The sequence below is a fragment of the Corvus moneduloides genome, chromosome 9, assembly GCF_009650955.1.
Source record: "Corvus moneduloides isolate bCorMon1 chromosome 9, bCorMon1.pri, whole genome shotgun sequence".
In the NCBI taxonomy this organism is placed as follows: Eukaryota; Metazoa; Chordata; class Aves; order Passeriformes; family Corvidae; genus Corvus; species Corvus moneduloides.
In genome coordinates, this window is record NC_045484.1 from 6,675,659 (window position 1) to 6,700,311 (window position 24,653).

At 40.0% G+C, this 24,653-nt stretch overlaps 1 protein-coding gene across 16 annotated transcripts in view; it reads left to right on the forward strand.

Annotated features, from left to right (window-relative positions):
* Positions 1-24,653, forward strand: part of DNM3 (dynamin 3) — a 180,834-nt gene that overhangs the window by 98,310 nt on the left and 57,871 nt on the right. For all 16 annotated transcript variants that reach the window (XM_032118668.1, XM_032118663.1, XM_032118666.1 and 13 more), the window contains one exon: positions 14,554-14,663. In XM_032118668.1, coding sequence (XP_031974559.1) covers positions 14,554-14,663 — 110 coding nt within the window. The remainder of the gene's footprint in view (positions 1-14,553; positions 14,664-24,653) is intronic.

Here is a 24,653-nt window from a genome sequence, read left to right on the forward strand (position 1 = left end):
TCTACAGATATTTTAGATAACTGTGCAGCAGTTTCTTCCATAACCTTTTCCTAACCTTATTCCCACCTCTGCAGCCATTTCTCCAGGTCACCATGTTTTATACTTATCAACAGGTCTTTTTACTTTCTCATTTTCATCTTTGAGGTACTCTGAACTGCTTTATAGTCCTCGCTAAATTTTTCTCCCTTCTAGGGCCACCTCCCCTTTAGGACATGAATAGCAGAGAAACGAGTGTTGTGATTCTGTAATTAACAGTTCTTTTTAAACAAGTCCAGAGGAGGCCATTGAGATGCTCAGAAGGCTGGAGCATCTTTCCTATGAGGACAGGCTGACAGAGTTAGGGTTCTTCAGCCTGGAGAACAGAAGGCTCCAGGGAGACCTTAGAGCAGCTGAAGTATAAATTAAAGGAACTCCAAGAGAGCTGGAGAGGTAGTTTTGACAAGGGCTTGGACTGATAGGACAAGGGATAATGGCTTTAAATTGATAGGGAGTGGGTTTAGATCAGGTACCAGAAAGAAATTCTTCCCTGTGGTGGTGGTGAGGCCCTGGCATAGGTTGCCCAGAGAAGCTGTGAATGCTTCATGCCTGGAAATGTTCAAGACTGGGTTGGATGGGGCTTGGAGCAGCCTGGGACAGTGGAAGGTGTCCCCGCCCATGGCAGGGGGGTGGGAATGAGATGAGCTTTAAACTCCCTTCCACTCTTCCAACCCAAACCATTCTACAGTAGGGTTTCTTTCTTTTGAAGCAGTGCTGTGTCTGTGTGGATGTTTGTGTGAGGGCAGTGAGGATTTTCTTAAACTGCAGAGTAAGCTGAGAATTTGCAGCCCAGTTCAAATGAATTAGAAATGTTTTCTTAGAGAACTCATCACCTGACATCAGTCAAGTTTTGCACTAAATGATCCAAATAACGAAATAATGAAGACTTTTTGGCTGTGTTGTTTAAGCTGACGGAATTTAGTATCCAATGGTAATGAGAGTATAATTATTTTAGATTAAGGGGCATGCGCCTGTTAGGGTATATAAAATTTTCCTCCTTTTCAGTGAGCGCAAGAAAAATTCCATAATGTGCTTCTCTTCAAGGCAATCTTGTGTCTTAGTGATCTGAAAGGGTCTGGGATTTTTTTTATGCCTGCAGAAAATATCAGAGGTCACTGATATCAAAGGCTCCTATCTTCACTTACCTTTTAGGAGGAGGTGGTGTCAGTTTTGTAAGAGTGCCGTGTACAGTTCCAGCTGCTTTACAAACAGTGCCCTTCTCTGCAAAAAGCACCTAGAAGTGGTGGTCTTTGTCCACATACAAACTGTGGCCAGAGTTGTCTTTCCATTTCTGTGGTTCCTGACTTGAAAAACACTTCTTGCACCAAACATCTTTTGCAGAAGATGTGGGAAAAGGAAGTGAGTGCAAGAAAAACAAGGGGACTCAGGATTCACCTGTAAAGGCTCTGTGCAGCTGCCAAGTGAATTTGGCTTTAAACCCTAGTTTTGTGTTCTTAGACTAAACTGTATTTTTCCCCTTCTGAATTAGGTTCTCTCCCATCCGCATTTCTAAAGTGTGATTTCAGGGTAGGTTGATCTTTGAGGCCTTCTGTTTTCATTAGGGAATGTGAATTTCTTTAAAATGTAAATTTTCCAGGCTTATAACGCTTGGTTTGGGGAGGATTTTTTTTTTCTTTTTTGAGTAATGGCAATTAGTTCTGTAATGCATTTATTTAAATATACATGCATTTAGCCTTGTTTATTGTTATGTACTTTTTTTCTGGGAGTTACTAGTAATTATATTTTGGTAATCTATTAGTATAAAACCCTCATTATTTCAAGCTATTTCAGTATAGTGTATTATTAGACATTTAAAACAAATCTAAACTGCTAGACAATCTAGTTTTTTTAACCTTGGGAATATCCTCAAAGGAGCACAGAATGTTATTTCAGCAAAAGGAATGAATTGAGACAATAATTAAAATATACATTTAGTTTGAGTAATGTAAATGTAAAGAATGGATCAGAGAAAATCAAATTGCTGAATATGATGTTGAAATAGCGCTTGGGCAAACATAGAACACTTTTAATGAACTTTTTATTTCAGTACTTTATTTCAAGATTTTTGAGGCTTTTGAAGGCCAGAGGAGAACTAGCTGAATTGTTTTCTTTGTTTTATATTGTATTTTTAAAATTTTGTTGCATGGACAACTTTACAATAAGCTGTCCTCCCTGCTATGTATCTTTGAGTGTCCTGAAAACAAAATGAGCGGAAAAATGTTTGTCTAAAATGTTCTTTATTGCTTTAGAACTCGTTAAAGGATGATCTCTGATAGCAGAATTAACTGTGTGTGAAATGAGCTCACTGACAGCTAGTAAGATGGTTTACACGAGTAAGGCTTAGTTGTATGAATTCAGTTTTCAGAATCAATCATAGAACTAACTTCTTTGTGAAAAATTATATACTTCGGAGTTTGATAGATAGTTTCATTCTTATAGATTCCTTACTGAAATTCAATTTTGTACATATATTTGTAGGTTAGCTATCTTGTTTTCACTTGGATTTTTGTTGTGACCGTGCTGCTTTCCTATGGAAACACTTTCAAAATGTCAGTGTTAGAAAGCAGTTGTAATAGATTTTTCCAGCAGCAGTTCCTTGTTGGTTGCAGTATCTGTAAAAGCTAACGACATTAAGGAGTAATGGAGTGTATCTTTCAAAGCACAAGTAACGAGTAATAGGGGTGTTTTGACATAGTGTTTAAAGAAAAAAAAAACCCTGGAATTTGGTTTCCTGCCCAGAACTTTGACTGACTGTCTGGGAATTCAGTGCCGTATGTCAATGTTATGTAGAATTAGTGTACGTATGCTGCAGTGATTCTTTACAAATGTAATAGTGTCCTGCAAGTTTAGGGCCAGGGAGTTGATAGTCCCCAATATTTTGAGTCAGCATTGATAAAGACTTACACTGTTGAGGAAGTGCTGTATAGCAAATATTGCCCTTTCTTCCAGAGAAGCAGCAGGTTCGTCTTCCTTGTCCATAGTACAGCCTCATACTGTAAAAATTCAACATTTTTGCAGGCGTGTTTCAACTTTTGGATATCAATGCACCTTTTTTGTTGTCTTCTGTGTTTGCAATAATGTCATTACCTCTTGCATTACCATTGTTTGTTTGGAGTTCTCAAGCTCCTGGAGACTTTCAAAGCCATTGTACCTTTCATGGATTCTTTGAAACAGCTGAGATTAAGCATGTGTAGCCAGTGCTGCTGAAGCAAAACTTTACACCTTATTTATTGAATCTTTAAAAATCTTACTTTCATAATATCACTTCACCAACAATAGCTATCCAAGCTGCATGTTACAAATTTTTAGAGCATGATGAAGGTAGATCTTACAGCTATTGTGATCATTGGTTAGAGTTTTTTTTCCTTAGGAAAGAGCTCCTTTTTAATTGTGCTCTTGGGGCGGCCAACTGACAGTATCTTAACAAAGATGATTAAGTAAATGCAGGTGTTTGTCATCTTAACACAACTTTCAGTCTACACAATGGTATATTCAATCTGTATTTTCCTCCCGAAGCAAACAGCATGGAATAAAAGAGGGTGTTAGGTATGAATCAGAGTAGTACTTGATTGCAGGAATCCAGACATGGGAGAACTGGAATTCTTTAAAGATGATGTTATTTTATACAGAGGAGAAGTGACATATTTTAAATGTCACTGCAAGAAAAGACAAGGTTTGGCGTTAGTCTGGATTGGAAGAGATATGGAGAAAAGAAAAAATTTAAAACAATAGAAAAACAATTAAAAATACTTTTGAATTAGTAAGGTTTTTATTTTGTAATAGCCAAAGAATATGACTGCAAGATTCTTAAATCTGGCAGTTCCTGAAGACCTTATCCACCATGGAATAGTGAGGGAAATGCCTCCTCCCTGGTGCTGATACTCTTCAGAGATACTCTCATTGCCCAGTTTTTTGTGTTGCTCACAGCGATGATGATGGAGTCTCTGGTTGGCTGAGAGTTTGTTGCTGCTTTGTTAAGAGTGAATCTGGCAGCCAGAAGCATCACAGATGATGTCTCCTGACTTCAGTACCCCACTTCCCCCTGTGCCCCTCACAGTGCACAATGGCAGTCCAGCTTTGTTCCTAGGTCTTGGTTGTGACAGTGCATGATCTGCCTCTTCGCACAAACCTCTGGCTGTTGCTGCTGACATAGGGAAACTGATACCACATGGCTGAAGATGTGCTGTAAGTTTGTTCTTACAGAGTGTTTGTTTGCCTGTTTCTGCTTGAGCTGGCTGCAAAGGTGGCTTTGGATGATCTGTTCTGGATGTGGCACGGCCTGCTCTGGGCCTGCAGGAGAACTGCCAGTGGTGCCAAGGATGGCTGGTCTCTAAGGCTTTCGTGTTAGGGCTGTTATCCTGTCATTGTGATTCAGCAAGGGCACAAAGGTGGGCTTGTATGAAGCTGACAAAGGTGATCTGTCAATAAATCAACCAAGGTCTGCCATCACATGAAAGGGCAATGACAGCACTTGAACAGTCTGTGTTTATTTCAGATTGAGGCTGTCTCTATCCTTCCAGATGGGGTGCTGTGTGCTTCCCCAAAGTGTGGTACCTCCTGCTGAGGTATCTGCCTGAGTTCAGCACCTGCCATGGTATTTAAAGGGAGCACGTGGCCAAGGCAGGGGAGTTTGTCCCTCTGTTTCAGGTGTGTGTTTTTAAGGTGTGCTGTATGGTTGACATACTTTCCCTTGGGATGATGCTGGAACAGGACCTCTGTTTTCTGTATTCTGCTGCAAGGCAACAGCTGAGCAGCACAATCAAAATGATTTGCAATGTGTCCAGTGTCCTTCATGGAACACACTTCTGCATATGACAAACTAATATACAGTTATCAGGACAGAGATGCTTGGGAGTGAGCAACACTTGGATGTTTTCTTTTCATATGTAGCATCTGCAGACTGAAAAGTGCCATATTTGGCAGCTCTCCTACACACACCTCCCTCTGCACATACTCCTGGTGGTAGGGGTCAGTAGAAGACTAGCACTGCCTCATGTTGGGGTTCCTCCCCCCTGGCGTGGGGTCCTGGGAGAGGGGCCCCGGGGTGGAGGCATGGGGTTTCCCTACTCCCTGGTCAACCCCATTGGTTGTTTCGTGTTCCCCTGCCCGGCAAGGACCCTCTGGTCCTGTGATTGATACAGTTCTTCAGCAGTCGCTGGCCATGTGGTTGGAAAATAAACATCTCTTTGAAAGCATCTACCAAGAATCGGTCCTTATATTTCTTTTCCACGGGCCTCGCTGTATATGCGTGTTGTAGGAATCCCCACTACAACAGCCTTGCACCTTGCTGTCACTTTTTTTAGTGACAGTAACTTTGATGGAGCCAGTCCAGAGAAGGGCAACAAAGCTGGTGAAGGAGGACAAGTCATATGAGGAGAGGTTGAGGGATCTGGGGTGGCTCAGCCTGGAGAAAAGAGGTTCAGAGATGATCTTATTGCTCTCTACTACTACGTGAAAGGAGGGTGTAGCCAGGTGGGGTCGGTCTCTTCTCCTAGACAACCAGCAAGACGAGGAAATGGCCTCAATTTGAACCAGAGAACCTTGAGATTGGATCTTTTGAACATTTTCTATTTTCTTGGATGTTCTACTAAGCTTTTTTTCCACATTACTGTGCCCCTGTTTGTCAGATTAGGTTTTCTGAGTTGAGTCAATCCCCACTCACATTCCAGTACTTACTGGGGCAGGCGATGTAGATTCAGAGGTGGCATCTGGCTTAGGAGGGTTCAAGAACAGAGACAACTTAAGCTCAGTTTGAGGAACAGCTTTGGCTATGAGCTTCAAGAGTGCTTCAGTCTGGGACAGCTTCATGGGAACATTCCTGATGAGTATTTCTAAGGAGATTTCAATCTAATACTGATTTTCAAGGACAGAGGGCTGCAGGTTTTCCTGCATATTGCTGTAATTATTTTAGGATAGCTCTTGTCAAATTCTGAGACACATCCCAAAACCTTCCATTGAAGATTTGATGGCATTATGTGAATTAACATTTGAAGGTAATGTTTTTGTTATGAAGTAGAAATAGTGCTTGGTGGTTATGGTGTATTCATTTTTCTTTGTTTATTAGTTATAGGAACATCCCCAGGGCTACTTATTTAAAAAAAAAACAACCCCAAACTCCAAAATGTTGTGATAGAGTAAGCAGGTGATTTTGTCACTCTTTTTATAATTCAATAGTTTTTGTTTGATGAAATTAAGACGCTAGAGTATATTTATACATATGATGTAGAGCAAGGAAGGAGATAGCTTCAGACAGTTGTCTCAGAAGTTAATGTTTTCCATGACCCAAGTATCTTGGCTTGATGTAGAAAAAAAAAAAAAAATTAAAAATTAAAAAGCTGAAATGTACCTTTCAAAATATGCTGCTATAAAAAAAAACAACCAACTAAGGAGGAGGGGTGCTGGGGGAGAAGTCTTGACACCAGAAGCTCTGTCACAGCAGAGTTTCTCTCGGATGTCTGGAAAAAGTCTTATACTTCTGGGATGCTTTCCAAAATATTTTCAGTGACCATTGCCACAGGCGTGAACTTCTTAATGCATTTTGCAGTAATCTCCACCACAGTGAAATTGATTGCTGTCTGAAAGCTTTTAATGATAACAAGCAAGTAGGGCAGCATAAGTGCCACGAACTAATTTGCGTGTGTGCATTATGTTGCATCTTTAGGAGTCCTGCAGAGACAGATGCATTGCCTCAGGAAAATCCTGCTTAATGTTTTTTACATAATTATGTAATTGCATATTTATAATTTTACATCTTGCAGAAAAGATCTTTTTTCTGCATACACAAAGGATGTAGCATCTCTGGAGATCCTTCAGTTGGTACCCAGGGAAAGGTATCTGGTGGCTTCCTGAGTTTGAACTTTTCTACGATTCACTTTATAGAAACTGAAATGGATACAAAAGCTAGAGGAGTTTTAAGAAATGCTTTTCCAGCAGAAAAAAAGGTACTGTATCAAAGGTGCATCTTCTTCATGTGCCTACTGAGGAATTTCAGGAGGCTTATAAATGAAAGGTTCTCTTTCTATCTACAAGTTCAGGGGATGGAGGAAGCTGAAAATACAGTACAGCTTCCTGGTTTTTTCCATATTATCTTAGTATTCCTAATGCTAGAGATCATTAGAACTAGAGAGGTTCATCCACCCAGACCATCACCTTCTCAAGACTGAAATCTGAGCTGCACTTCTATTCAAAGAGGTTTCAAGAATTATGTTTTTTCTGTGAATTAAAAAAATCCCACCACCAAAACACATGTATACACATATATATAACGTCATATTTTTATACACACACACATATATGTGATAAGCAAAATTGTTCACGAAAAGCTGTACCCAACTGAGAAGCTTGATCTTGCAGACTGTGGTGCGTCATTGTCCCTCTGTGCCCTCTGCCAGCACAGATGTGCTGCTCCAAAGCCCTTCATCCTGCACTACTGCTCTTACAGACCACTGTGGTTCTTGGATGATCTGCAGTAAGTGAGGAGTGAAAAACAAAAACTTGAGCACCAGCAGAGAAAAACAAACTGTCCTAAGCAGGCTTTGTAGCAAAGGATAAGAAGGTCAGAGGATACATTTATCCCCCCTCTACCTTCGAAGCAGCCACTTGACACATCCAGCAGAATTTTTCCAGACTGTCACTGGTTCATCACTTGGGGCTTTCTCTCAGTTTTAAATGCCAGCATCAGTTCAGAGGAATTGCTGGCTTCTTTCCCAGACAAGATTTCCCAAATTCAAAATGACCTTTCAAGATCCTAACTAATAGGAGCTACACAGAGATTTCCTCTTCATCAGGCCCTTTCTCAGATTGATCCTTTTACTGACAGCACAGACCAGTGAAAGACCAGCCCTTCGCTTGTGATAATAAACACCTCTTTTGGAGAGGGGCAAACTTAAATCACATTGAATTTGTTATATATTCCAGAAACTATTGCCCTTCTGTTCGGTGCACCGATTATGTAAAGGCAGAGGGGAGTACCAGTGAAATTACTAGAATTTTTTTTCTTTTCTTTTATTATTTTTTCCTTAATCCAACCATTCAGGCTCTGCGCTAATCCAATGATGCCTAGTGAGCCATTATTGAGGGAAATGAGATATTGACAATGCAAAAGGTGTTTATCTGGGTACCATAACATGGGGACTGCGGTGCAGGCAGCCAACCCCATGGAATTAGCTTGTTACAGCAGGTTTCAGAGGTGTCAGCTCGCACTTCAAGGCCAGCTTGGCTGCTCAGCACAGCACTCCCCAAGGATTCTGTGCCCATCCTCTCTTCCAGGCAAGGAGGAGGAGGAATTTGGGGCTGCCTAGCTCTGGGTGGGTGGGTTGTGAGGTTCTGCTTTGCTGTGTGCTGTAGGAATGCAAACTGCAGCTTCAGCTCCCTGGAAGCCCTCAATTAAAATTGTAAACCTTTGTTCTGCAAAATAGTGATGTAGAGACAGTCTATATTGGTGTCCTTCTGGAAAGTCTTGAAATGTAGCAGGATAGGAAACTGCTTTCAAGGAAGAACCAGCTACCATTTCTTGATGAAGTATTTCAAATGCAGGGTTGCGAACTTTTGTTTTTCTATTCCTGAAGAAATTTTGGGAAAAGTGCAGGAAAAAAATGTAATACTGGTTCTTATGAGAGAAAAACACTGTGGGAAATGAATTACACTCTGTAAAATGAATGATAACGCCAGACTAAGGACTGATTTAACATTAGCATCGGGTTTAGTCCCATAGTTGAATTCTGAAGAAGCAGCAGAGCTATAAAAAGGCTCTTAAATTTTTTAATAGTATGTTGTGGAAAAAGATACCAAAAGATTGGGAAAAAATTGCAAGTGCCAGAAGTACTCATAATTGCCTGGAAAAGACAGTGCAAATGCAAAATACAGAAAGATAATAACTGAAACCTGAAATACCTTGGTTCTATCGTGAGATCTTTCTTTCAGCTACGGTTTCAGGTTTACCATTTTCAGCTTTGATTTATATAAGAAACTCATTATTTTGACTATGGCAAAAGATAAAGACTTGTAAGACTGAAGGAATATAAGATTTGGTATTTGTGCTCTGTGCTGTGTGCTCTGTTCTTCTAACAGCCCAACTTATCAGCCTGAGCCATTGTCACATTTTTGTCATGAGATTTGAAATTTGAAGTTGGCTCTAGAAGACTGGAGGGGAGAGGTGCATAGATGGAAGAAACATGTTCTTGTCTGCAACTTGTTAAGTATTCCTTTGCAGTACTTTTCATTAAAATGTTAGAATATTTGTGTACATATTGTTTTTCTGGTAAAGCAGCTCCTTCTTCGTTTTATAGAAGTGCTAGAATTATGTTTTCTACATCTGTACCCAGGAGCTGCTCAGGCCTGGATTCCACACTGCTAAATAATCTCTCATAAAATAACTTGCTTTATTTTTCTTCAGAATTTTGCAGTAGTGTCTGAGAATCTCATGCTTCATTTTTCAAAGTATGCTTTAAAGCAAAGTGTGGTGTAGCAGAGACCATTGTGAAGATGCTGTGTGGCTTTGTCAACTGAGAGAGAAATATAAACTGTAATAGAAACACAGTAAAATTCTCTTGGGTATATCTAAAGTCAGAATTTGGTAAATTCTCGGATACTGATTTGAATACTATAAAGGTTTCTATGAGGCATCTTAATAGTTTTCACTTCCATCAGATGCCACAGAGTAGGCTGTTTGCACTGGCAGCCAGAGCTCTGAGGTGTAAACAAGTCTGAGCCTTTCCTTTTTGGGAGTAAACAGGCACAGACCACCAGCATTTCCTTACACTTCCTATTATTTTTCTTCTTCTTTCTTTAATACGGATCACTCTGGCTCAGCAGGTTCACAAGCCACTGCTTCTTGTGTCTCTGCAGAATGTGGGTACTGCTCTGGCCGTATAAAATAGTACAGTACTATAAAATATCTTTGCTTTGGGATTATTTTCTGCCTCTGCTGCTTAACTGCTTTGCCAAATAGTTGCTTGGCTTGGATGTTCCACCTACACGTTTTAGAGCCCTGAATGCAGGATATTTAATAATGCCCTGCCATCACTGGCTGCTGGCAGAAATATGGTCAAGCACGACGCCTGTGAGTCAGGTAAGTATTAGCCCCGAGTATTAATGCAGAAACAAATACAGCAAGCAGTACAGTGTCAGTCTGGGAATCTAGTCCAAAGGCAGTTTTTTATCTGCTGTTCCCCAGCTTCATTTCAAAGCTGTTCTTCCTCAGTTTATGATTTTAAAGCAGTTCACTCTTTTGCCTCATCAATGCCTAATACTTGTTAATGCCTCATACTAATGGCAGAGGCATTTTGTGGATATCGACATTTGCTATTGGTGCACAGTAAATACTCCTGAGATTTGTACTCTCAGTATGGCTGGTGCAGAGAATGAATCCTGCTGTAAACCAGCCTTTCCGGTGTGGCCTCTGCTTCCAGTTGGGAGCTTGATTTCTCTGAACTTGTGGTCCCCACATAGAGAGGTTTTGGTTGGTGTCATGACCCTCCATTTCAAAGTTGGTGTTCTATAAGGCATTCGTAAGTGGTGAGCAAACCAGCTCAATTGTCTCAATGCTGCTGAAAGTGCAATTGGGCTAACATTTGGCTTAGTCCTGCATTTCAGAACCTGAGCATTGTGTGTTTGAATTGTCCTTCATGAACTTTAATTCTGTTCTCTTGTGGAGTAGAGCCTGTGCTGTTGCTGCTGCTGCTGCACTGTAGCCATCCTGAAGTGACAAAAGAATCACCTTTGATAACTGGAAGAAGCTGAAGTAATTTAACGATCTCTTTTCTTTGAAGCAAAGGAATTCTATTCCCCTTATCATCCAGTTTGCTGACGTTGTGTCCAAGGTTTCTTTTGCTGTTTTGACTGAGCCTGAAAGTTCCAAAAGCACGGAATGCTTTTTGAAGCAGTTTCTGCCCCTGCCTGAAAATGCAATGGAGTTCATTAGCCTGGAAGTGCTGGCTGAGACCCTGCTGGGGGAAGGGGAGCTGCTGTTGTATTTTTTGTATCCCTTGTGCCATTTTGGACTTGAGCAGTATTTATTTTTAGTACATTTAAACAGTGCAGAAGGAAGGGGCAGTTGTAATATGGCATATTTACATCATGCTGTCAGTTCCTGGCAGCTCACTTGCCTGTCGGAGAACAGAACTGGTCCATTAAGGATGTGAGTGCTACTTATGCCCACGAGTGGTGAAACATCGTCTCCAGGGTGGGAAGGCCTCCCCAGGCCAGCAGGTTCGTTTGTTTTTCTAAGGTGGAGTATGGGGAATTTTTTTCATGTCACAGGGACAGGAATGGGCCATTCTACCTCCCACTTTTTCCTTCTTTTCCTCTACTCTGGAAAAAGAGAGGCAAAGTCTCTATGTGAGATCAGCATGTGCTGGTTTTTCCCCTCGTGTCACGCTTCAGTTCTCTGCCCCTTTATAAAAATAAAAATCTATAAATAAAAAAGAACAAATGCTGAGGGGGACAAACTGGACCCACAGTTATGTGCATGTAGTCACTCGTCGAAGTGTGCCTAGCCCCATTCCTCCTAGGCTTCATGCATTCCCTGTTTCTTATGCTGTCAGCTTCTCAGGATGGGAAACATGCACAAATAGTCCTGGCTGGAGCTTTTTTTACCTTACCATAACATAATATTAATTGAGCTTAGGCTGAAATGTTGGGCTCATCTGCTGTTGAATTAGCCCATTCTCCATTTATGTATATTTTCCCCCACTTTGGAGGGAAAAAAAATTGCAATGAGTTTTGCTGCCACACTTTAATGTCACAGTAATACCTTTCTCCTGGCATTAAGCAGTATTCAGCTCTGATCTCTCCTGTGTGACATGCTGTCTCTGTTTGCTTCAAGCACAGGCACCCTGCGATTTCCCTTTCTTGGAAACTGCCCTGTCTCAGCATGTGGGTAGGAGGCCATGTAAATAAATACCAACCACTTCTTAGCCTTCAGTAGGCATTTCCTTTTTCCTGGTGGCTGCAGAAGAAACACTTTCTCACAGTTTGGCATCAAACATTTATATAACTTTCCTGCTTGTGGAATTTTTGTTTAGACAATCAGATTCTTGGTATAGTTTTTTCATCAGTTTCTACTTTTATTCATCTGTGGTTGCTTGGTTTGTCAGTGAATAGTGTCTGTCAGAACAAAAACTTCATCAGAAACTTCTTAATTTTTCAGTAATTGAATAGTAAATCATGATAAGCCTATTCTGTAAAACTGAAAGGTAAGTTTTAAAGAAAAAATTGAAATAAAGTTTCTTAACACTGCCATGCAGTCCATCTTCCAATGGAAAAAAAAAAGCTTTTAATACAAAGTTTAATACATGCTAGAATAGTTTGCAAGTGTGTGTCCCTTTGTTATGGCAGCAAAGCTAATACGTTGTTGTCCTTTATTTACTATATTAGTTAGGACATAAATTTGTAATAGCAAAAACAGATCATAGCAGTAAAAATCTGTATTAGAGGACAGTGTACTTTTAATTTTGATACATAAATATCTAATCTGTAAGTTCTTTATTTAGCGTCATTTACTGTTATTTATTTTTGTATTGGTAAATTATGAATTTACTTGGCTTTTTTTATTTATCTCAGTGGTAATTCTTACTGAATGGATGGTAGTGTACAGTCCCTGCAGGGAGAGCCCCAAGGCTTCAGGCAATACATATTTCCTGGAAGCAGAATATAGGTATGAGCTGTGATAAGCAGCTACAGAGTGACACAGAACTAGACTCCTTCATGGGAGTAGATGTTAGATGAGAGAGTGAAGAATATACATATGTATCGTTTTTTGTGAGTAATAATTTCTAGGATGGTTAAGATAGAGGCAGTTTCAAAATCCAGAAGATACTTTTTATGTAATACATGGAATTTGATAACCTTTGTATTCAACAACAAGAGAAACTGTTCTTTTCCGGAAGGGCTTTTGAAATCTGCTTTTTTCTTCTCCTGAGGCCTGGTATGAGGCTGTCTAGGAAAGTGAGCCGTTGTTGGCAGTGTCATGGTATTTTTATAGTTTCGCTCTTCAGGCTTTTCTCATCCAGCTTAGTTTTGCAATCTGCTGAAGCTCAGCCAAGATGAATTGCATCTGCCCTTACAGAACACATATTCAGCCCAGCCAGGACATCTTCCAGTTCTGTGCACTGGAAGTTGCTTGGTGTATTCCGGGAAACACATATTGAGAAGAATGAGCCCTAGTTTGGTTTGTTCCTTTGTCCTGTCTCGTGGCATACAATAAACTATTACCCTGTGCATATTTCTTGCTTGAGCCAACCCCCATAAGTGATGCCTCAGTCCAGAATACTCCAGAAAGTGCAGTGGTGCTGAACTTTATAGCTGGCTCTGGTTGTGGCTGGGCAAAGATGAGTCAGCCTTGCTTCATGTTGGCTGATAAGGGACTGTAAAGGGATCCTAAGCTCTTCAATTTTGGTGGTTTATTGAAGTTCTGTAGGGTCATCGGGTAGCCAAATTCACGAAAACCCCATTTAGTATCCACTAGAAAAATTCCAGGGCATAAAGCCTCTCTGCATGGCATTGCTGCCATGATAGTGGCACCAGCCTTAACGGTACCTTAATGGCTTTTAGAAGCTGTTAAACGGTGCTGTGTTAATGCCTCTGTCAGCAGTGTTATTGTGATGTGCAAGCCCAAAATGAGGGCTTCGAGGATAACTTCTTGTCTTTGGTTCCTTCTGTTTAACAGGTGGTGTGTTTGCAAAGCAAACTGGAGAGGTTTGGTTCAGTTTAGCCATCAGTGCAACAACTGAAAGAAGTTTAACACAATGGCAGCAGCTAATAATCTCAGGGTTTTTTTGTTCTGACATAGTAAATTACCTTGGGAGTATTGCTAGTCCTTAATTGGAAGTGATGGGAAGGAAGAAACCTGGAAAAGGTGAAATTACAGTGATTGTGCTGTAAATGAGGGTTGTGATGAAATTGCAAAGGAGTTGGCTACAGCAAGAGTGAATAAGTCATTCCTATTTGGAGAAATAAGTTGGTTAGATTAGAGTCTGATTTTGTTTGTACATGGTATGTATAAAACCTTGATTTGATAATGGTATTATTTTGATTGATTTGTATGGGTTTCATATTTTTCACTGGCAGAATGAAAGTTTATGTGTGGGTTTATTGAATGCCATGCTTACATAATTAATAATAGCAACAAAGTAGAGATGAACTTATGTCACCAGTTACTTCACTTGCTGTGCAGACATAGAAGAGTTCTTCATTGATCAGACACTTTTTTTTAGTTAAATCTGACCCTTGCCTTTTTAGAATTCAGTGGAATGAAAAATAACAAATGTAGATGTTTATGTGTTTGAGGTGAACTTTTTTTATTAGGAAATGTTTCAAAAGGTTCAGTGAAAAACAGAACTGAAACTGAGGTTTCATTTTCATTTCTCTTGCAGGTAGGTCTATGAAATATGAGCAGACATTTAAATTTGGGTATTTCCTTATGGTAACAAATGTATCAAGATCATTACCAACTAAACAGAGCTTGCTGACATCAGGCTTCTTCTCACACAGTGTTGTTTAAATCCATTTTTTTTCTAGGAAAAAGAGAAGAAGTATATGCTGCCTTTGGACAACTTGAAAGTGCGAGATGTTGAAAAGAGCTTCATGTCCAGCAAACACATCTTTGCATTGTTTAACACAGAGCAGAGGTAAGAAAATGTGCTATTCTGCAGATACTTCCATAAAATGACATCTAGCTGAGCATTCTAATAACTCTGAGGGCAGTTCTGTTATTTCCACCATACTGAGTACACAAGGTCTTGATATTCTTGATTTATCTGCTTCTTTGCTGTGGCATAACCATGGGATGAAAGGTTGGTGTCCTCTGAGCCACTCTTGGGGTGAAACAGCTCCATGATGAGTCAGCCAGTTCTGTATGGCTGGATAATCATCTCCTGATCCTATTTTTGTTTTATTTGGCAGTCACCTAGGCTTACCAAAACATTCATGACTTCTGTACCTTGTGACCAGATTCAACTGGTGTAAATCACAAAAGCGTCACTGCTTTTCACTTTCTCCAGTGGAAAATCTTGCCTGTCATTAATCTTGGGACTCATTTGATTATTTGTTTGGGTTTAAACACTGCTGAATGGAGAAAAATTAGATTCCACTACTTCTCTAATTAATAAAATCTTTGCTTTTTAGTTTTTGACCCACACTTTTCCTCTCAGACTCTTCTCTGTTTTAAGTGGTGCAGGTGCTCCACAGAAGCTACTCCTGATACACAGCCAGTTCAGATTGCTGTGCACAAACAGGTTCCTTAAATGTTACAAAAGACGTAAAAGTGGCATGTAATTTATTTTTTTTAAACTAAGGAGGAGAGTTGCATTTGTGATGCCATGAAGATTTTTTGCCTTTTCTTTTATACCCCTGTAATACCTTTTTGCAACTTCTGTATTCCTAGTGCTTTTTCCCTACATTCTTGGACTTGTTTGTCAAGCTAGGAGACTAAACATTTTAGAAGCTTCGTAGCTAGGGATCAGTGTGCCCCAGACCCCAAGGTCCTCTCCAGAACACATTCTATAAACTAAGATAGAACCATCCAGGTGAAGGCTCCTTGGGGAGGGGGGCTCACTTGAGCCTCTCATTGGGGAATCTTTGATAGATCTGCTAATTAGTAAACCTATAACGTTATACCCGATCTTTGGGGATATACTTGGGCAGGGTGCATCTCGATGCATATGACCTAGACGTGTGCACCTAAGGATCCTTAAAATAAATACCAAGGTAAAATCCCTTTTCCTCTTCTAACCGTGTATGGCTCTTGATTTTAAGACCAGGAAAAGGCATCATTTGTAGCTGTCTCAGTGGAATTGCATTTTAGCATATAAGGGGCAATTTCTGTAAGTTTTTTTTCAGGCAAATAAGTAAATTGAATTGCAGGGGTAACATGGATAGATATCCTTGTTTCCCTCTTCTGCTAAATTCCTTCACACCCACTTCTCCTTCATATCACCAAAGCTTGGCATTACCTTCAGATATTCAAGATGTCGACGGCTGGATGTGGCTCTCTACACAGCCAGCTGTCATTGCTCCCAAACTGGCCAGAAATAGTGGCCAGAACTTTCAGAAGCAAGGAATGCCCCTCCCTCCTGCAAAGCAAAAGCTAAGCACGGGATTTCTGGGCTGTCAAGTTTCTGCTGACCGCAGCAATGCGAGGACACAATGTCAGTCTCATTCTGAACTACCCCAGGAAGGCTTTGCCTGTGTCTGCTGACACCTCAGCCAGCCTGCAAGGGGACCTGGTCTGCCAGGAGAAGCCCTTTGAAAGTATGTCACACACATGCTAGCTGGGAATAATGTTTCAAATGCTTGACCAGTTGCATTTCTGGAAAACAGAAGAAAGCTTTGAAAAGCTTTTCATGTTCTTAAAAACATAAATGATCTTTGGCTGCTGGAAATGAGTGTTAATTCTGATGATTCTGCTGTAGTTATGTGTGGATCATCCCAGTGTTGTGTGTACACCTATCAAGAAAAGTAACTTTGTCCTGGTGGCTTGATATCAGCTGTACATATTAGGTTACTTCCATGAGAAATTTGTTAATTTTAGCTCATTGTTTCTCCTTTGGTTTGACTAATGGCTTTGAATATCATCATCATCATAAATAGTAATCATCAAACTGCTGTGAAAATCCAAGAGAAGCATTTCCATTGGCAACTTTGGGATTTATTTGGGTGATGTATAGCTGGACATTCACATTTTTACTTGATCTTCATCCATACTAGACATCAAGGATTTCAAAATCAGATGTCTAAAATGTTTGCCATGTCTGTAATTAGCCCTGCCTCTTTGGGCTTTGACTAGACGCTGCAGCCTCTGCAAGCTGCTCTAAAAACATCCTTATATCCACATGGGCATGTTAAGACATGACAGCACAGCATTAAGACCACAAAATACCTTTGCCTTGGGAGAGGCAGATCATGGAGTCAGTCTTCCAGTTTTAAGGGAGGCAGAAGTTGTTTTTGAAGAAATATTTATTGAATTCTAATTAAAACAGCAGTTTCTCTGTTACTGTAAAACAGCTGATTTTTGGTATTTCTAAAAATCTGCCGCCTTGCACAAATTGATCAAAACAAGATTAGTATCACTTTCCACTGAATCCTGAATTCATAGATATGTCAGCAAAACCAGGAATATTGGTTCTCGAGTAGAGTGATATGACTGGGGACTCTGTCCCCTCTCCCACATTCTTAAGGAAACTGAAACAGGGAATTGATAAAGATACATTGAAATAAGGAGTCTTATTATTATTTTACTTTGTGGTAATTTGTTGAATCCTGGTTTCTAGTGTGTGTGTGAGTATGGCTTGCTTTTCAAAGGTCATGTAAAAAATTAACTTTGTTTCTGGTTGGCTTTTTTGGGGTTTTTTTTTGTTTTTTTGTTTGTTTTTTTGTTTGTTTGGTTGGTTTTTGTTGGGGGGTGGTGGAATGGTTGCTTTTTTTAATTAAAAAAACCTTAGCAACTGAGAAAGAAATCAGCTTTCGAAGTCTGCCCACTGAGGGTTCTGGTTATGGAACCATTTTGCTATTTAAGATGTAGATCGTTAAAGAACAAAGGCACAATCATCTGTTCCAGCTTCCATGATAGCACGGAGATTATTCTGTATCTCTTTTTTCCTCCCCCTGTAATCGGCAGCATTTTTTTTCCTTGACTATGAAATCTTTGTTAATGTTCAATTAAATAATTTTAATTTTCAAGCAAAATCCTTTTAGGAGAAGAATTTTAATAAGCTTGTTCTCTTTTTCATTCCCAGCCCCTCACTGCATAGGTATTTGCTCCAGCCATATGTTTCTGATACTGTACATTTCAATAGTTTCCTGGATTATGCACTGCATTTTTTCCATTTATGAAAACCTTTCCAGCTCTGAAATATAGTGACCAGGAAAATACTCATTTCACTGGATAGAAGGAAAAACCATCTTGAGTTAGCTGAGACTTGGGGATAGATGGAGAAGGAAACTAACAGTATCTGTCATTTTGATTTACTGCAGAAGTCAACAGTACTCTGACAGGAATCAAATGTGGCTTGGTAATGTAGAGTAAATGGAGACTGTGACGATTGATTTCACAGTGAAGATAAATTCTCATGAAATGAACGTAATTGTGTGTTTATGGAAAGGCTGTGTTGTGAAATAATTAAATTATTTTCATGTTACTTTCTAATTAAATCTTAAAAAATCAACAACAACAACAAAAATAGGTGAGGGTGGGAAGAGGAAAACTTTGCCTGAAATAGTTACAGTATTTCTTAAAGAACAGAGAGGTTAGGTTTGTTTTTCAGCAAAGTAAGTAATATATTTAAAGTTTTTGAATGGGCCATCTACTTAATTTATAGACACTATGGAAGACCTTTGCAATGGACTCCTCTAGTTTACTTACCTTAGGAGTACTAGATATTAAAATAAATTCAAGTGAGTGCCCTGTGATTCCTGGATCGTTTTTGGCTGCATCCATCTACATGAGTCTGCCTTTAAGCAACTGAAGTTGAGCTGTAGGGTCAAGCAGTGTGCGTCTAAACCTAAAGCTGTCAAGTGAGTGCTATTTTGTGTTAACCGTCTTCTCTCCTCCACAGGAAACTTGTGGCAAGTCTGGTTTTTTTTAGACTGGAAAAAGAGATCAAATATATTGAGTATTTTAAAATAATTATGCTATAGGGAAAAAAAAGAATGTTTGCAGTACTGCTGTAGAACTTAACTGTGAAGTTGTGTAGATGTAGCCGCTGATTGACTTTCTCAGGCAGAGCTAAGCACGAAGGAGAGAGGATTTCGTCAGCATCTCTGCTCACATTCAGTAGATTAACCTGTCATATTCTCATTGCTGAGTGTGTAAGACTCTTGTTTAGAGCTCAAGAACAAAGAAAACAAATTCTGTCCATCCCAGAAAGTTTCCTTTCCTTACAGGATTTCATTCCAAACACTTGATTTAGTCTCCATTTATTTCTTGTAAAAATTACTCACTTACTGGTGCTTTTTCTGTTAACCAAGTACTGTAGCCTGGGACAAGAACAGCAGTCTTAAATATGTCTCCCTTAAGGATCTGTGCAATAGTCCCACTTCTCCGTCTCCCCTAAGATGGGCAAGCAGTTATTAGTTCTCATGATCTCGCCCTGTTGACTACAGCATCCACGTGGCACTATTTTGACAGAATGTCTGTTGTTCTGCAGTAATCTCTTGCCTTTGTAGTAGTGTAATTGCACCTTTTTCCTGATTTGCTGGTCAATAAATTGATGCATTACTGTATTACAACTCCATTTATATACTACTTCCCTTTTAATTAAAGAAATGATGATGAGTAAAAAAAACTGTCTTCGTTTGCTACAAGCAGAGAAAAAGCTTCCTTTCCACCTCTTCTCCAGCTCTGGAGAGACGAATTCTCTTTTAAAGGAGTAGAGATTCTACCAGGTACAGGTTTTGCGGGTTATAAATGGTAGTAGGCTGAAGTGTTTGTTGAGTTGGTGAATTTTCAAGCCTTCCGTACCAGTATTGGGAGTAGCAGCCACGGAGTGAGGAAGGGTTACCTGGTGGAGAGTCCTTGATCAGCAGTGTTTCTCTGTTCCTTTCAGACTCATTCCTTTCCTTGGAGCCAAAGAAGCAGAACCAGTGTGTGAAATTCTGCCTTCTTTGCAGAGGAAGATGCCACCAGTTCTCCTTGTCTTTTACTTTCCTGCCCAACCAGGACTCAGATGAAATCGAGTTACGGTGTTTCTTTCCTCACCTCTGTGGTTCTCTATGATAGAGGGGTATGAGGAGCAAGAGCGAAGCACAGAGCTGTTCCTTTTGCTTTCACAAGAGTAGGTTCCTGAGAGCCAAATGCCTCTCAGTAATCATGAAGCAGTGGGACACAACCTGCCATCCCTGCTCCAGGGCTGACTGTCTGGGGCAGGCTTGTAAAAACAGATCTTTAATCTGACAAACAGATGAATGTCCAGAGGAGAGCAAGCAAAAGGCCATTTTGAGGGCGCACAATAGGACTGAAAATAGAACTGCCAGATGAGGAATTTTAGCTACTGACTCCTGAGTACACTCTGTCTGTCAGGAATCATATTGCACAGGGAGCTGTGTTGTCTAGTAGGACCCAGGAAAGTACACTGTGTCTACACAGTGAAAGGTATCACTACATATTTTGGATATATATTGTTGGCTGTGTGTTGCTCTAGAAGGGGATGGAGCAAAAGGTTTTTCTGGCACTCCAAATGTACTAGAGCTTTAAGTACTGAATTTCTTGCCGTGGGCAGCAACTGGTTAACTGCTGTCCGTATATAAGGGAAATTGGGTAAGAGCCAAAATAAAGGGAACTAGTGAAAGGAGACCGGGTCAGAGGAGGTGTTGGATAGAAGCCAGGCTAAAGGAGAAAGCCTAAAATGAGATGTATGTTTAGTTACTGTTTTTGAATTACTCAGAAAGCCAAGCCCCAGGAAGAGCTGAACTGTAAGCTATTCAGAGCCTTCTCTGTTTGAAATGGAAGAAAGAGAATCTGTTTAATTAAAAAGCCCTACAAATTTAATCCAGAAAAAAAGCTGCTAACATTTCTAAACAAACTCCTAAAATGCTGGAGAGTACAATATTTAAGAACAGGAAAAATATACAAACCAAAGGAATAGCTAGCCTTTATTGCCAACTGCTTTCCCTTAAAAAAAAAAAAAAAAGAAAAGAAAAAAAAAGAAAGAGGTTGGCTGGTTTTGTTTCTGGAATATATTCTTTTTTGTCATTATTGGCAAATATTCTTTGCATGACATCCTAGTATGGTGCTGGTATTGAGGTTTAAAACTGGTATTCCAGAGTAAAAAGGGACTTTTGGGTGAAGGAAACCACAGTGCCAAACCCATACATTGAGTATGAAAGTTACACTACCTGAAGAAAATTCCCTAAGTGATTGTATGGGATCTGAAACATAAGTGCCTGCCAGACACACGGGTGTTGTAAGCATGGGCTAAGCCATGCGTGGTAAACCTGAGTGAGCTGCAGCACAGCTTCTCCTGGCCTTGTTGACCGTGACCCAGGACAGTCTGGGTCCCTCTGTCCCATCCAGGGAAGGGCAGGACTGGAGCCGGAGCCGTGTTCCCTCTGTGCCCAGTGAGGGGCTGACAGCTGGGGGCAGCTTTTGCGTCTGTGTGGCCCTGAGGCAGATTCCAAAACAGGCTTCCATCCCTCACCACGAAAGGCATCAAACCTTCTCCTCCAGGGACTTACGGAATATTTTAGTGGCAGTCACTGTTACTACTGTGGATTTTGGCCCATGTAGCGTTAGTTTTGGCTGCATTTCTGTTCTGGGTTACATATAGGACTCAAGATACTTCGTTGCCAAGGCTGGCCTATACTCTGAGCAGCATATCTTCGGTTCATTTTCACCTTAAAATTGTGGGGGTTTGTGTGTGTTTTGGGTGTGTGTTCTTGAAAAGATCCTTATGCTTTTGGGAGAGCACTCAGATGAGACAGGCAAAATCCTTAAGTGTTATTATTTCATTACATTGTCTCAGAGATTGTCTCCTTGGCTTTTCTGGATATTAAGAAAAAAAATCTTGAGAGACGTGTAATTAATTTTAATTAGCATTCACATTGGAGTGATCTGAAATGGTATGCCTTGATAGAAAATGTTAGTCATTGCTGTTAACTCAGAGCAGATGGCCATTTTTGTTTCTTCAAAATATACGATTTGCAGAGCTTCTGGTAGAGCTTTCTTATTTGAAAAAAAAAAAAAAAAAAAAGAAGTGCATATGCTCAAACCAGCCATTGTGCAGTTACAGGTGTCCAAAATCACAGACTAAGACTAAATTTGAATAAGCAGAGTGTGCATAGTGGAGTTGCAGGTTAAATAGGTAGAGAACATACAATTTCATCCAAGACTGCCTTTCCCAATAGCTGGAATATCTGGATTCTGTTATTTTCTCCCCTTTTCATTTTAGGTGGCTATTCATTAAACCTATATTCTGTATGTTTTCAATTTCAATCAAGTAAGAAATACCTAAGAACTGAATCTTTCGTATTTTTCATGGAATAAAATGGGGCCAATTTGCATTTGGTTCTAAATTTCTAATGTTCATTTCAATTCTGCTTCCATGCTAATAGAGATGTGATGTTTACAAAAAAATCATTTGAGATAAGCTGTTTGAAATCCCTGTAAAAGAAGATATTCCTTTATCTTTCAGTCTGTGAGTAGCTTCACTTGTCAGTGCAACTGTTGAAGTTAAATGTGGGTTTGTGTTGTTGGGAGGATTAAAGTAGCTTATAGGCCCAACTCTAAAAAATGCCACTTGTATTCTTGTTGTGTAGTGGTTGTTCTGTCTCCTCCCGTATTGGCAAGAATAAATGCATTTTTGATTAATCTTAGTTTTATTTTCTCTCTATAAAAAGAAATGTCATGCATATCCAGTATATCTTTGTCTGCTGAAATCCAGATCCAACTCAATCTTAAAGCTCTCTATGCACATGGTTATATGTGAGTATGCATTAATAAATACGCACACATGTTAACTGGGTTTGTAATGTGCCTACAGTAGTTGCCCTTAAAATCTTTCCAGGTTTGCTGGAAATAAATATTTAACCTTATCTTAGTATTAAGAAATTGCAAGAGATACAATAAATCTTGATATGCAGCAGTGGCGTGTGCTCAGCACATTCTGGTGTGCAGCCACCATAGAGGGAAACGCACTGATGTTACAAGTGATGTTCTTTCTGTGGGATTTTCAGGTGTGTGTTATTCACTCCCTGCTCCTGGACTGTAGAGATCTGCTGGTTTATAGGCAGTCAAGCCTTCCCTATGCAGTGCTAACAGCCCAGGCTTCAGGGTGGGTAAAAGGGAAATCGCAGTAACTCACAGCTGGGTCAGTCTTCAAACTTACCTGGCATTTCTCAGTTTCCTCTTGGACACTTACAAATACCTTAACGCCATCCTGTTAGGATTCTTTTGTGATGGGAGGAGTTAAAGAAACACCCATGGACATTTCTGTATTAGGCCCTGAAATATACGGGGGAAAGGAATCAGGAAATGAAAGTAAAAATAAAGTGAAGAAGTTCTAGGGTAAGCAAAGTCACAGCTGGGTGTCTGCTGGACTTTCAGGTAATGGGCCTGGCCTAGAGAAGGCATGACCTGAGTGTGGAACCATTCCAGAATTGGAAATTATGCTTTTAGTCCAATTGTCTGTTCATCCCCACAAGCAATTATGTTGTATTTTTAGTGGAATGCAGTTCCAAGTTGAGGTTTATTTATCTAGAGTATAATAAAATCTGCAGATAACAAATGGTAGCCGCCTTTTGTATTTTTCATTCTGGAAAAAAAAGCAGTATTATGTTGATTTCTAGTAATGCCACTACAGTTATATTTTCATGTATTATGCATGATACTAAATTACAGTGATGAGACTACAGGAGGAAATAGAGTAGGTAGACGTGGTATATGCATATAGCTTGGCAATTTCCTCGTTTATGTGTTCACACTTAAGAAATGTTAAATATTCAAGAGAAATACTACTTGCAAATGGTACTTCTAGGCATGTTCCCATTTACTGTATCTGTCTTGTTTCTACAGTCCCTTAGATTTACAGATGCCTGAATATCAGCAAGATTCCTATTGTTGAGAGTTCATCTTTCCTGGTATCCTGTATTCTGTCATTGTCTTTGATGTCTAACTTCTCATTTAGCTGCTATAGAGATGACAGTGAGAACATGACTTCACAGTATTCCATATGGAGTAGGTAGGTGAGGCTTGAGTAGTAACTGTTTCCGTGCTGATGTCTTCAGCAATTTTAAGAAGTGGAAGAGAGAAGACAAAAAATCTGAATTGTTTTCAAGAACATTTTTACAGCTTTCCATGAGACGCCAGTGGATTCCTAATGAGTAAAACATGTTAATATGTTTTTTAAGATTCCACTGGTAACAGAAAAAGGACACGCTCTTTTCAGAAGTTACTTCGGCTTTTTTTTTTCCTTTGAAAAGTTCCTATGCTTCTCAGCCTTTCTGGGAGAAAGAAAGGCAGGGGAAGTCTAGTAGCAAGGAAGCGAGCTGGGGAGGCAAGCATCCCTTACCTGCGCTACTGTAACATTCCTATGAGCTCTGTCTCAGGGTGTGCATCCTTCAGTTCCTCACATGTGCTGTGTCTTTGGCAGTGGTGGTGGAGTAGAATGAGCTACACTAAAATGGAACTCTCAAATCCTGCAGGGAGAAAGAAAGGCCTTGGAGATCGGGAGACATCAGCTGCTGAGCCATGAGGTGTCCCTAGCCCCAGGAAAAGTCCTGACACAGAGATAGAGTGCAGACTGTCAGCTCCCACATGTTCAAAGTGGTTGGCTGAAATCCCTGCTCACACAGCTCCGCTGGTTGTAGCAAGCCACAAAATGCCAGAAAGTGTAATATATAACATGACAGTCCTGAAAAAATGTTTTCACAAGCTGGTGTCATGTTGTTTTGCTCTTGCAGATAAGTGTTTTTGGAACTTCCCTATCATGATGTTTTACAGCCTTTATTTGCTCTATTGTTATTTTTAGTCATCTTTCTGAGAGTACCCTTTTACCATTTCAGCTTCCTATTTCTTCAAAGTTATAGCTGCTTCGTTATCTTAGCCAGAAAAGCTTATCTCAGTAAAAGCTTCTCCTAACAATAAATTAAAGCATTTTTTTCCTCTGGCAATTTCAGTATGCTTCTCT